Source organism: Lacerta agilis, chromosome 7, assembly GCF_009819535.1.
Source record: "Lacerta agilis isolate rLacAgi1 chromosome 7, rLacAgi1.pri, whole genome shotgun sequence".
Taxonomy (NCBI): Eukaryota; Metazoa; Chordata; class Lepidosauria; order Squamata; family Lacertidae; genus Lacerta; species Lacerta agilis.
The window spans coordinates 53,952,983-53,966,811 of record NC_046318.1 but is presented as its reverse complement, the minus strand read 5'-3'; the positions used below and the strand labels follow the sequence as shown (position 1 = coordinate 53,966,811).

At 38.3% G+C, this 13,829-nt stretch overlaps 1 protein-coding gene across 2 annotated transcripts in view; it reads right to left on the bottom strand.

The window, feature by feature from the left end:
* The window catches only part of PREX2 (phosphatidylinositol-3,4,5-trisphosphate dependent Rac exchange factor 2), a 101,298-nt gene that overhangs the window by 16,463 nt on the left and 71,006 nt on the right, over positions 1–13,829 (bottom strand). For both annotated transcript variants that reach the window (XM_033155347.1, XM_033155348.1), the window contains exons 26-34: positions 11,620–11,799; positions 11,104–11,198; positions 10,098–10,180; positions 9,399–9,489; positions 7,932–8,060; positions 4,967–5,008; positions 3,959–4,176; positions 2,789–2,891; positions 1,844–1,987 (exon numbers count right to left, since the gene is read on the bottom strand). In XM_033155347.1, the coding sequence (XP_033011238.1) occupies positions 1,844–1,987; positions 2,789–2,891; positions 3,959–4,176; positions 4,967–5,008; positions 7,932–8,060; positions 9,399–9,489; positions 10,098–10,180; positions 11,104–11,198; positions 11,620–11,799 (1,085 nt within the window). The remainder of the gene's footprint in view (positions 1–1,843; positions 1,988–2,788; positions 2,892–3,958; positions 4,177–4,966; positions 5,009–7,931; positions 8,061–9,398; positions 9,490–10,097; positions 10,181–11,103; positions 11,199–11,619; positions 11,800–13,829) is intronic.

Here is a 13,829-nt window from a genome sequence, read left to right as displayed (position 1 = left end):
GAAGCCCTCTGAATGCAACCCTTTGATCTGGAACCCTGCACAGTCAGGATCTCATATCATGAGAGCTGCCTCTGTGTGTTTGGCAGACTCTGCAGACATGCCTCCTATGAGATGGGTGGCAGTGGAATGAATTCTGAGAGTGCAGCAATAGGTTCAGTGCCATAGTCCCCCCCTTCTCTTTCATATGATTTCTAATTTCTGTACTGTTTCTGTCACTACAATTAGAAGGAACCATTTCAATTTATTCTTCAAGTATTGGCAATGCTCCTTACACATCCAGCTAGGTATGCATAGGATTGCAGCCTTAATCTTTATTCATTGCTGAGTCTTTACCTACTCATTTAACAAGAACTTATGCAAATCTAAAGCTGATAAAATTAGAACTTAATAGGTGAGTAATCTCATTATTACATTGAAATTGGAACACGGTAACTGACATTTGAGGGAAGGAGCATATTAATAAAAGATTTTGCAATTAGGAATCGCACCACTTTGATAATATAAAATTTTGAGGACTTGTCCCTCTAGGGAACAACTTGAAAATGTTCCCAATAAACAAAATTTTGTTGAAAACAGCATGTGGGTTCACAGCCTTAACTGTATACTGAATAATAATTCTGCTAAAAGTTCGTTAAATGGCCAGTTATAAATAATTCATTTATTGCACAACCCCTTGCATGCTATAAAAGTCCTTAGCTTTGTTTCTGTACAAAAGATAGTTAATGATGTTGGTCAAATTATAAACCCTTATCCTTGCATTAGAGTCATAACCTACAAAGACAGAGGTGCTTATTCAATAATCCTGGAACAGGGGTCAGTTTTAATGCATTTTCTTTTTCCATTTCAGCAAGAGTAGAAAATGACTGCATATAATAACTCCAAATCTAAATCCAACTCTAGTCATAGTTAAACCCTAGACAGGAATGCATGTCTTCACACGCATTCATCTAGTTCAGTGAGGTCCAGATATTTATTGCAATGTATATCATGTAATTATAGAATTGTAAGTTTCTACCAGAGAAGAATGGCATACCAAACTGATGGACTATGCCAAGATGGCAAAGCTGACTGGAAAACTCAGAAACAAAGAAGATAAAAACTTTATAAAAGAATGGAAACAATTATAGGTTACTTAGGAGACCACTGTAAGCAGATGGAAACAAGAGCAGGATTTTGATTCACTTGTAGTGTAAAAATCACTATGGGCAGTATGGTTTGCTATAAAAATTGGAGTATGGATGAATATGCAGTTGTAGATGTTTAAAATGAGACCCTATGGGGGGGATGGGGGGAAGTCTTGAGATTCAGAGAATCTCTTTATATTGATATGTTTTTATAGTTTATGTTTATTTGTACTTTGTATTTGTAAAACCAATAAAAATGATTTCATAAAAAATAATAATTATAGAATTGTAGAGTTGGATGAGACCACAAGGGTCATCTAGTCCAACCCCTGCGCAATGCAGAAATCTTTCACCCAATGTAGGGCTTGAACCCAAAGCCCTGAAATTAAGAGTCCCATGCTCTTTCAGATGAGCTAATCCCAGCAGATATGAGAATCTGCATCCAATATTGGATGTTCATCCACACCAACTACTGGGTATTGAGTTTTGTTTGGGGTTTTTTGCAGTCTGTATATATACATATACATATACATATATAGAGAAAGATATGACAACAAGTTTAGACTTTCAAGGCAGTATCCAAATAGCTAGAAGTGAACAACAACAAAAATTAATATTAAAACTTGCATCAGGTTGTAGTCGTGCACAATGTGCACAATTAGCATCACACAAAAATAACATGACTTCCTACAGAATGCTTGAGAAGACTGCCAGCATACCTTGTGCAAAGAGGACGGGGTAAATTTTAAATCCTCCACCATTCTTCAGTCTTTGAGGAAGCTGTTCAAAATTGTAACTATTAAGATAAAAGTAAACTTTCAATGCTTGCCGGCTTCCTTCTGCTTGATATGTTATTGGCATATCTAAAAAACAAAAGAAAAATGTTACAGTTTTATCAAATGCTAACACCCGTTCAGTATATTTGCTACAAAAAGCTTCAAGTATTGTAAGAAAACATTAACTGAGCCAACATTTCTCATGCTGGAGAAGTGGGAAAGGAGCTGTGTGTAAGAGAAGAAAGCAAGGGTTCTATGGTGGCTAAATGTTGGACTAGATCTTGGGAAACCCAGGTTCAAATCCCCTCTTGCCATGAAGCTCACTAGATGGCTCTGAACCAGTCACTATCTCTTAGCCTAACCTACTTCACAAAACTGGTGCAAGGATGATATGGGGGTGGGGAGTACCATGTACACTGCCTTTGCTCACACACACCTGGCTCCTAGCCCTTTTTCAGTCTGTCGGATTCCCTTCAGGCCCTGGTCCCAGAGACGTGGGCCTCCAGCACACACACACACCTCATTGGGCTGCCTATAGTTATCATAATTAGCATTAACATTGCTGCACACATGACATTGCACCATTGTTAAGTTAAAGGAAGGAGAAGGGTGGGGGATTGCCCATAACAGGAAAGTTGGGTAATTTCGGTAGTATGTGAAAGCCACAAGTTCCATTCACCTAACAATGTTTAGAAAATTGGGACTTGGGCATCTGCACTGGGACTTAAGACTAAAATTATATTCATTCCAAAGCTATATAAAACACCCAACCATTCCATATGCAGGTGATATGATACAAGTTAGAAAATATAAAGCTTCTGTGCATTTATACCATACTATATTTTGAAGCAGCAATGGAAAGACTAACATTTATTTTATAATACTCACTTGCAACTAGAGGCTCTTGTTCAGATTGTTTAAAAGAAAATGTAACTTTCTCCAGGTCAAACAATGCAACCAATGTGTCTTCTAGCATAGCTTGTTCATCAGCCTGAAATATATATTGAGTCTACTAAAGATACTAAATTGATTTATATCATTATTAACATTAACTGCAGGTGGTCACATCCTGTTTCAGCAGTTAACCCAATTAACTCATGAGTGCATGAAGATTGATGTGTTTCTATTGACTTTGCACTCCATCATCTGCTGTCAAAATATGACTGTTAGCAAGGATGAAATATAGCAGGTTAATTTACCGTTTGCTATGTTGGTTGTGGACTTCAATTTTACCAAATTGTAATTATGTCTCATGCAAATGAGTAAGCTCAGAAATTCTGCACAACAAGCTGTGCTTAAATGCTTAAAATGATTTTGTGTTACAATATTTAATACTTTTAAAATGCAACTCTGTGTATTACTGTGGCTTATAAAATAAATTTTAATCTTCTCAGTGCACTTTATTGAACAAGGGGAGCACTCTTCCAGAACTTTGCCAGAAGGTGAAACTTACAATAGCTATAACAGAAATCAAATAATCTGATTCTGAGTAATTATATTTTCTGATACCTTCCCTAGCTTATCAGCATGTTGATTAGAAAAATATAAATTTGCTTTATATTCAGCTTCTTGTTGAAGCCAGAAGCATTAAATAACATCACCAGAAGAAAAGATATTTTATCCTTGATACATGTAATATACACAGACATTTGTAGCTTCCTCAAATGTACATTAAAAAAACAAACAAAAACCAAACACAAATTGGTCACAATGCTTAAATAAGCACATCTACTCCTGAGGCCCCTCAGGATGGTTGCTGTTTGATTGGGTTTGGCTCCAGGATTCCGGTGGAAACCAAATGTTATTAATGCAAATTAGAAAGAAAGAAAAAGTAAAGTATGCAAAACCTTTACTTTGCCTATTGGTTCAATGTGTCAGCTTCCTGAAGAATACAGAGCCATTTGAATTAAATTTAGCACTTATAGTATATTTTTAGAAATAGTATAGTTTTTAGAAAATACACTATGATCTTCTGGACAGATGTTAATTCCTGATGCCGTTGGTCAAGACAATAAGAACATTACACAGAATGGCGCAGCTGCGCACAGGAACTCTCACCAGATTTGGCGACAACAGTGACTGGAAGTGAAGGAGGACACCGGCACTGGATATCTGTTCCAACCATCTTCGGCTGGCCTCTTGTGTCTCCATTTCACACTCTTTGTTATTGTCAAACATCTGATTTAAGGCAGCCATTAACTGTTCTGAAAAAGCACAAACTGTGGCCACCAGACTTTGGCAAAAGACCATGTCTCGCCTGAGCTGTATCTTACTATCTGTGAAGGGCACAACGAAGGGGGAAAATAAATAAGGAGAAATAAATAGACTATCAAGAAAATGCACAATGAATTGTGTCTCTCCTTCAAGAAGCAGTGCCATTATTTTCTTTGGCAAAATGTGATATTATACACAGTAGCAGCTGTCATGTGTGATGGCACAATGTCATATGTATGCATCCCTTCACAATCTTTGTAGATTACAGCAAAAGTTTTGACTCAAAACAATAAATAATTTAGTTATCAAATGGCACTGCATCACTTGGCACTGGCGACTATATTAGGATTCGGAAGCAGAGCAAGGAAGTCAACTATAGTTCACATTGGTGCTTCTTTTCTACCAACTTTCATTAGAAATTGCCAAATAAGTTGGGGGGCCATATGTGTTCATTCTATAGATTGGTCCCTGATAATTCATCACTATGTTCTGTCCTGTATAGGCCTGCATATCTCAGCCTCCCCCAACCCCTGCTTTAAAAAAAAAGATGTATTTTAGTGTATCTAGGATTTTGTCTTACTCTTCTTGGTCCTAATTTCTCTTGTTAAATTTTGCACTAGCTCCCCCATTTCTAAGTATCACCCTTTATCAGACTTGACTGATACTTCTCCATGCTCTTCATGAAAGGGGGAAATCACATTTAATATATTCACTTCACTTAATATGGACCACTCAATTTCTATGCTCCATTTTCTTCTATCTTTATGAGTACCCTTTGAGCTCATGAAAATATAACAAATATCAGCCAACTGCTTTTGAATAGAAATACTGAAATGGATTCATTAAAATTACCTGTATATTCAAGGAGTGCCAAGAGGGCCCTTGCTTTCACCTCTGGGGAAGAAAAGGACAGACACTTAAGCCAAAATCCTGTTTTTTGGACTCAGATTTGACCACACTTTGCCCATCTTTCTATTGATTTCTCCCAGTCTTCTAATTATACATCTTTTGAATAATCATGCTTATTGTATTTATTTTCCAAATTAAATAATAAAATAGCAATATATGCTGAACAGGTTAGTGGACCACTGAATTTCTAGTAAGCATTGAATATGCGAATTTGTAGCTATATAAACATGAGAATTCATATTCTGCAGTACAATCCAACCTATGACTACTCAAAAATAAGCCACATTCAGTTCCATGGCAAGGTAAGTGTGCATACGATTACAGCCTGGCCTTGTAGTTCAACAGTTTTAGAAGTTGATATTTGTTTCTTTCAGTCATTTCTTAGAAGTTACCATATGAAGAGGTTTTTTTTAATGTAAATCTTAATCTTAGTTTTTAAATTAATTAACTATATTGATTTCTAGGAATTCTGTTCTATACAGCAATTGATGCATTTGCAGTGTTGACTATGTTGTGTTGAACTGATTCCTGTTCTCATCCCAAATTCATGCCTAAAGATTACCACTGAAGCTGGAATTCTGCTAGAATTTGCATTTGGTTCACTAAGTATATCTAATTAGGATCCCTTTAAAAAAGGGGGGGGGGACCTCTCATATCTAAGTCAGTTTTCCAAATGTACCCTTTTTCTTTATTCCTCAATCTGTCACTCATGTACTCTGTGCTGATTTTTGTTTCTTCCCAGGTCTGCACTTACTGGTTCCAGCCTCTCTCACTCCTGGATTCATGAATGTCAACTTACTGGTTCCAGGTTCTATGCTTATTTATTAGAAAATTATGTTGCTTTATATAATAAAAATTCCTAGCAGTTTACATAAAAACAAGAAAAACACAAGAATAAGCATCAATAACATTCCCTAAAGATAAAAACAAAACAAAAAGTATGCATCACAGATAAAACTGAGCAATGTACAAAACAGAATAGAAAATGCATGAGTCAGAGTACACATAATATTTAAAGAGGCATTAAAATTAATGTATCTGCCTCACAAATTACCCAAGGGATTACATTCCAGAATGTGGATGCTACCACTGAAAAGGCCTGCTTCTGCATTGTCAGGAAGTGATAAATTGGTTGGGATCTTAAAAAGCTCTGTTTGATCTATATAGAGGAAAGCAGATGTGGGTTATCCTGGTCCCAAATTTAGAACTTTACATACCAACAAAACCTGAAACTTGCTCTCTAGCAGCTGCAGCTTCCAAATGAGACTCAAGAGTAGCCAGGTTGCCAATGTATGGGCAGCCAAATTATCCCTGTCAACGAATGGTCATAGTTGGCAGAGCAATTGAAGCTGTTAAGGTGTATTCTGAGCCACGGAGGTCACCCAGACCTCTAGAGTCAGTGATGGTTCTAGAAGCACCCCAAAACTATGCACCTGCTCCTTCAGAGGAGCTATAACCCCATTGAGAGCACGTGCACTCCTCAACTGTGAGACGTGGGAATTGCCCATCCATTGGGTCTCCCATCAGGATTCAGTTGCAGCTTGTTAACAGTCCTCCTGCCCATGGCTGCATCAAGGCCCTGTTTTGGGACATGCATGGCCTCTCTTAATCCAGATGTTACATAGAAATGCTGGGTGTCATCAGCATATTTGTGACACCTTGCCTCAAATTAACTATGATTCAAAACACTATCCTTCTGCCATCACAATCAGCAGAACTTCTCATTAATATCTAGCTAATTTCACTGAACCAATGCAACTGCCCAACACATATTGAAACACACACCAGGCAGCTTAATTAATCATCCTTATCTGTCCCTGGTCACATTACAAGTCTTTTTAAAATTCATCGGATGGCCTTGAATATATTTCACATTCAATTAAACATTTTCACCTATTTCCTAAGGAAACTAAGTAGCTCTGGTCCATTTTTGTAGGGCAGCTTTTGTTGTGTATTTCTAATAATCTCCTTTCTATCTAAGTGAACAAACCAAGTGAAACCTTAGAAAAATCATGATATGAATAGAATGAATTTTCTATTTTTATCCTCATTCACTACTAAAATAAATTGGAGAGCAGTGAATATTTTAATATTACATCTATGTTTAATCACCAATCATAATTTAATTTGGTATTCTGCATACACACTAAAAAGAACTATGACCAAAAGCCCAGTGGCCCCTGATTTTCATCATAGATTACTTTAGTTAACTTCCATAACAAATCAGCAAACTTTCAATCACAGCATACTTGGTTCACCAAAATTAGTTTAGATGCTAGTCAAAGGAGATTTTTTGGTCTCTGTTTGGGTATTTACAAATTCTAGATGCAGCTCAAAAGACATTAAGTATCTTCAAATTTAAGTTAAAATACTGTTAATGGGTTATGCTTACAGTGCGCAGAAAGATGCAGCTTTTATTAAGTAGGAATTTGGACATGTTATCCAACTATGCTGAGACTTCGTTTATCCACAGACAGGATGGGATGAACTAGCAAGAGAAAACCAATAATCAAGAATACCCTGTGGAGGCTACTGCTACATCTCAAGCACAAGTAATTATTGATGGCTTCTCCAGAGTAGTCCTACCTACTAGTTTCTTGCAGTCATCAGGCAGGATGACTGGAGAAGCTGATATCATAGCTCATGAATTCTCCACATTGCATCAAAGAAGGTAATGATGACTCCAATTTCTGAACACAGGTCTAGGGTCTGCCATTAGCAACATTAGTCTCCATTGACTCAGCTGGTCAGGCCACTGGCCAGATGGGTGGGGTATAAATAATAAATTATTGTTATATTATTATTACTGGTATTGTTTTGGAATATATAATATTCGTCGAAAGATTCTATAAATCTTACAAGCTCTAGCTCAGAAGTATGACAAAACTACCCACAATAAATGAGTTACCTTCAACAAATTTTCTGATGTTTTGGGAAAGGTTTTGGACACTGCTAGGGAGATTCCAGGGGTCTTGTTTGATGTGAAGTCTCAATCTCTTTGGGCAGCTGAGTTTAGGTCCAATCTCTTGCTGAAACTCTATTCAAAAGCAAAATTACTTCTTTAATTTGTTATAATTTTATTTTGCTCCATAAGTTTAGTGACCTTAAATATTGAAGGCGAGCCTTCAGATTCATTTCCTTGAGTAAAGACCTGTTGTGTTTTCATTCAACACCAGCACTAATTTAATTGGGCATAGACAGAATGCAACACTTCATAATATTTTTTTCCAGATAACAACTAACATAATAACCAACATGTTTTAGAAATACTGTTCAGTAAAAAATAGGTTAGACTCCTCGTAAAAACGTAAGGCTTGCAAATAAGTCCAAAAAAGTTAATAGGCCACCTGCTCAGACACTCCTATGTAACTTCCAGACACATCAATCAAACCATGATATTAACCAACAAGATATGAAATGGGTAGTATGTGTCCTATTTCCCCTTAGGCACTCCAGATCTCACACACTGTTTTTCTGCAAATGAAAACTGAAAATCATATTTTGAACTCTGTTGCTAATTCTGATCGGGGACAAATTAAGGTTTATACAAGCCAGAATTTTATTTATAGGCTTATTTGTTTTACTATTAATATTTATAGCCTGTTCTTTAATTCTGAGTCTTTCAGAATGGCTTACATTGTAAATGTATAAAACACAATAATAAATAATATCATTAATAATTTTAAAAGATCAGTATGAACACAATCTCAGTAAAACAATTAAAATTCCAGTTCTAAAAGATTACTAATTGATAGTTATTACATTGTTTAAAGGTAATGGTAAAGGGACCCCTGACCATTAGGTCCAATCGTGAACGACTCTAGGGTTGCAGTGCTCATCTCTCTTTATTGGCTGAGAGTGCTGGCGTACAGCTTCCTGGTCATGTGGCCAGCATGACTAAGCCGCTTCTGGTGAACCAGAGCAGCGCACGGGAACTCTGTTTACCTTCCTGCCGGAGCAGTACCTATTTATCTACTTGCACTTTGAGGTGCTTTTGAACTGCTAGGTTGGCAGGGGCAGGGACCAAGCAACAGGAGCTCACCCCATCGTGGGGATTCGAACCGCCGACCTTCTGATCGGCAAGCCCTAGGCTCTGTGTTTTAGACCACAGGGCCACCCACGTCCCTATTACATTGTTTAAGATGTTGTATAAAAAAAGGTTGGACAAATAAAAGCATTGCCATGTGAGCGTTCAAAAACGGAAGGTCCTCTCACAAAGGACAGTCTCAGAGAACTATCTTGTGACAGAATAGGACCCTTTCATATTAAAAAATATAATGTGTTTTTTTAACTCCGGTGCTATATTAACAGGTGTATCTATCTTCTGTTTCTGTTTGAAACATCATTGACTGCCATACTTGGGTTTGAATATTACCTTGCAAGCTTCGACCTGGTGTGAAGAACTTGGTCTGCTCAAAAGCTCTTGCCACTGCTGGTCCTTTCAGTAGATTGATAATTGAATCTACCTGTAATGTTGAAAAGCAATTAAATGGTGAAAACATAACTAGCTTTTTTAAAGTTTATGTCAGATCCATCGAGACAAACACAAAAGGTAGGTGCATGTTTTCCCTTTGAGACAAATAGAAGCTTTGGAATAAGATCAGGAATATGAATATGGAAAGGGTGAAATGCCTCTGTGCCAGTGCTACAGTTGTAATCTGACCCCATCCTCCATGACTGCATTTAACTTTAAAGAACTGCACAGGGGCTAGGGGCTGGTGTTAGGTTTCCTGGGAACATGTACTAAGTCAGACCACATTGGTCCAACTAGCTGGACTGGCAGTGACTCTCTAGGATTTCAGACTAGAGTCTTTTCCCAACCCTACCTAGAGATACTAGGGATTGAACCAAGACCTTTTGCATGCAAAGCAGGCTCATGCCTAAGAATATATTCTAGAGAAGAATAAATATCTAAGGCACAACATTTGAAATAACGATGCAAGCCAGAAAGAGAGGGGAAATTGCTTCAGATAATTTTCACAATGCATCCCTGTATGGTCTCATTTTATTAGAAGATAGCACTGTTCTTGCACTGCAAAAAATCATAGAATCATAGATGGTAATAATTGAATACCTGACCAAAAAGATGCTCCAGACAACCATGGAGTTTGTCCTGCTTGTCATGAGATATGCGTATGCTTAAAGGAAGTTCATCACCTATTAAAACAATAGTTGAAATTCTTATGGGCTTTTGAATTTAACAGACTGTACAAACCTTACACGTGGATCACTTTGTTGCACAGAAAAAGCTATATGTTACATTAGGGGTCTAATATTGCTGCCATATGTGATGGCACTGCTTCTGCTTCCAGGACAAGGTATTCCAAAGGTGAAATGACCATCTCATTCCTTTTCTACTACAGCTGCTTTCCTTTTAGCTTTCCTCACAGTTTAATTGATGCTAACTGCAGCCCATCTAGTCCATTTCATTCCTCATCCCAGTTCCTGAAATTTCAGGGCTTTGTGGGGGTAGGTGGTAAAACTTGCTGTTTCTCAACGTGTTTCACTTTTAACTAGTAACGACTGAGTATTTCAATGGCATGGCAAAGGAAGAAAAGAGGAGTTGTTTATTTGATTTAAGAAAGAAGAAGAAAAAATCCTGAAATGGTAAAGCATTACTCTCAGGTGTTGAAGTGTTGTATGACTGTTCCATGCTTGAGTGTTGGAAATGTTGAGTTCTCAGCATCTATCTAACTAACTTTATTTGAACCACAGGGAATTGAGGTTGCACTCAGCACTGAATCAGGAGCTTTGCACTGACAACACTGGCCTTTGCTCTTTGTTCTCTGTTCCCAAGCCATTGGTGGTAGTGGTGAGGAGATTAAGATGATTCTTGCATCCAGCCTAATTTTCACATAAGTATTTTGCAGGATCAAAGGACAACACTTCTTACAGATTCACTTTATTTGCATCAGAAATGGAAGCATCTGTAGAGCTAACTGAAGCATGCATTAAAGCAAAAGACAAACATTCCTTTCATCTACTTCAGAAGGGAAGTACACATACCCATCTAGTTAACAAATCTCATACAATTTCCTCTAGCAAAGTACATTTGGTGCGGGTGGGGGTAACAGAATTACCTGAATCCATTTCATCACTGTGAAAGAAGGAACTGCATTGGCTACTGGAAATACTGGTAAAAGATGCACTAGAATTTCTGTTGCTATTGCAATCACTGAATAGAGAAAGAAAAACACACATTATAAATCCTCTTGGAACATTTATATTTAAACAGCAGCTTTTCCATCCTTGTATATTTTCCTCTTGACCAAGCACCTCTTTACAGTTCCTAACCTAAGTTATCCAGGCTGTACATTTTGTGAGCGAGAAAGCTCAACATTTTAAAATTGAACAGAATAATACCAAAGGCCACGATCCAACAGAGTTTAAGCTAAGTGAGCTTCAGTCCATTGAAATAAACAAATCAAATGTCTGTTAATTATAACACTATATCACATCTTTTCTTATTAAGGGTTCTTTTAACCATACAAAGTTTTTAAGTAACAGCAAAATGTTTCAACAGCTTTATATGCACCAACAACTGAAGACATGATTCATTCATTGTTCTCTTATCCTTGATAGATGTAAGAGTTTACCTGTATGAATCCCGGTTGCTAATGGTGTCATGGCCAGAATCTTCCTGTTCATCAGCTGCTACACTGAAACAGACCTTTTTCCCATTTCGTTCTCCTTTTTCGCTATCACTGTCTGTTGGTGTTAATGGCTCGTGGTTTTTTCGTTCTGATTGTGGAGAGTATGTTATTGAAGAAAGGAGGCTGAAATGGGATAAATTCAGCTACTGTAAGTAAGGTTTGTTTTTATTTTTGAAAAACAGTTATGCTACAAACACAGTATGAAAACTAGTGCATGCCAAAGTGGACATGGTACTGTCCTAAAATTCAGCAGATTTATAAGATATAAAAAATAATAATCAGTATGGCTTAGCTCACACCACATCTAATCAAGCACACCTAACTTAAGACAGGAACCACTCTGTCCAAATCATTGTTAGGTTAGCCCAGGGGTCCCCAAACTAAGGCCTGGGGGCCGGATGAGGCCCAATCGCCTTCCAAATGCGGCCCACGGACAGTCTGGGAATCAGCGTGTTTTTACAGGAGTAGAATGTGTCCTTTTATTTAAAATGCATCTCTGGGTTATTTGTGGGGCATAGGTTGATTCTTGTTGCATATTTTTTCAAAATATAGTCCAGCCCCCCACAATGTCTGAGGGACAGTGGACTGGCCCCCTGCTGAAAAAGTTTGCTGACCCCTGGGTTAGCCCATCTCATAGAAGCTTTTGGAGTAATTGTGTACCTGGATGAGCAGGTTAGGCTCCAGCAAATCTGCAGCTGAGTTAGGCGGTTCGTTGTGTAACTGGGCGGCTATGCCAGCTTGACTTCCTCATTCTCAGCTCAGCCAGGGAGATGCTGGTGTATCTGTCCCATCCCCACGCAGCTGGCTGAGCTGAGCCCAGCAGATCATAAGGTGGTGTAAACACTGAAAAAGTGGCCGGGGCATAGTGTGGGTGGTACCAAGAGCAGGGGTATAGGCTGGTTCTTAAACCTGTTCAACTCAGTTATGTGTCCTGGCAACCTGGCGTAAATCAAGCTGACAGAAAGGGTGGTGTAACTCAGACACTGTTCTAAAGGTCTATTTTCCCTCTGCCAGACAGGCAGCACTAGTCTCACTGGTGAATGGAAATTGGATCTAGTGTGACTTGTTACAGAAATAATCCACGTGCGAGGCTGCTCAGCCACCTGGCCTTCGGGAGGAGCCCAAGGATATCTGCGGAGTCAAGGAAGGAGACCAACCAGCGAAGCAAAACAAAATTTATTGCGCAACAAGGTTCCAGTCGAAGCTGAACACCTGGGAACAGGGTGACAGGGAATTTTAAAAACTTCCCACCCCATCCCAAAATACAGTTCGGGAAGCATCATGTCTACATCATCAAAACATCACTAAAGGGGAGGGTTATACATAATTAATGGGTAAAACAGGATTAACATAAGGGTAATAAAACTTGGGCAAGCTGAGAATACATGTCAAGTGTGGGAGGAGATATCCTGGGCACTTACTGATAGAGAGGGCAGTCGGGTCTTTGATCTGTACCGTTTGCCACAGATCAAAGCCTGAACGTGATCTCCTGCCTGAAGAATTATGGAGGGGACCAAGTGGATTGTGGGTCCTTGACCAGAGTTAGAAAATAACATTTGAGACTTATTCTATTGTTTAATTCAATTTGGAAACAGTCTAGGTTGATTCTTGTTGCATTGTATCTAGTGAGAGATTTCAATTCCATTGTTACCTCAGTAGGAGCTGTCTGTGGGTAATGGTCCTGCAGAGGCTGCAGAGCCAATGCATTTCCCTGATGTGTTCCCCTAAGGACATCGCTCCGTACCCCAACAGTTTACTCGAGAGGAGACTTTGCTTAGGTGCCCCCCGTAATTTCCGTAACAGACTCTCTGCCAGCTTAATTTACATCATCTTGCTTTATGCCAGTTTCTTGTGCATAGGATTGTTTCCTTAATGTATCAATATAGAATTAGAGGGCTAAGGTACAATAATCTCTAGGATAAACTAATTTTAGTAAATGCAGTTAGTATGATTATGTGAGAACAACAGTGACACAATCCAATGAGTATTCTTACAGCCCAATGGGTGTGTGTGCCTCAACTGCTTAGTGACATACCACAAAAGGAAATTGTGCATTCATAATAAATGCAAACAGATGTTATTCTAAATCAAATGAAAGGCATACAATTTTGCCATAATTTAGGGGCTTAGCAATATATACATTAAGGTGCACT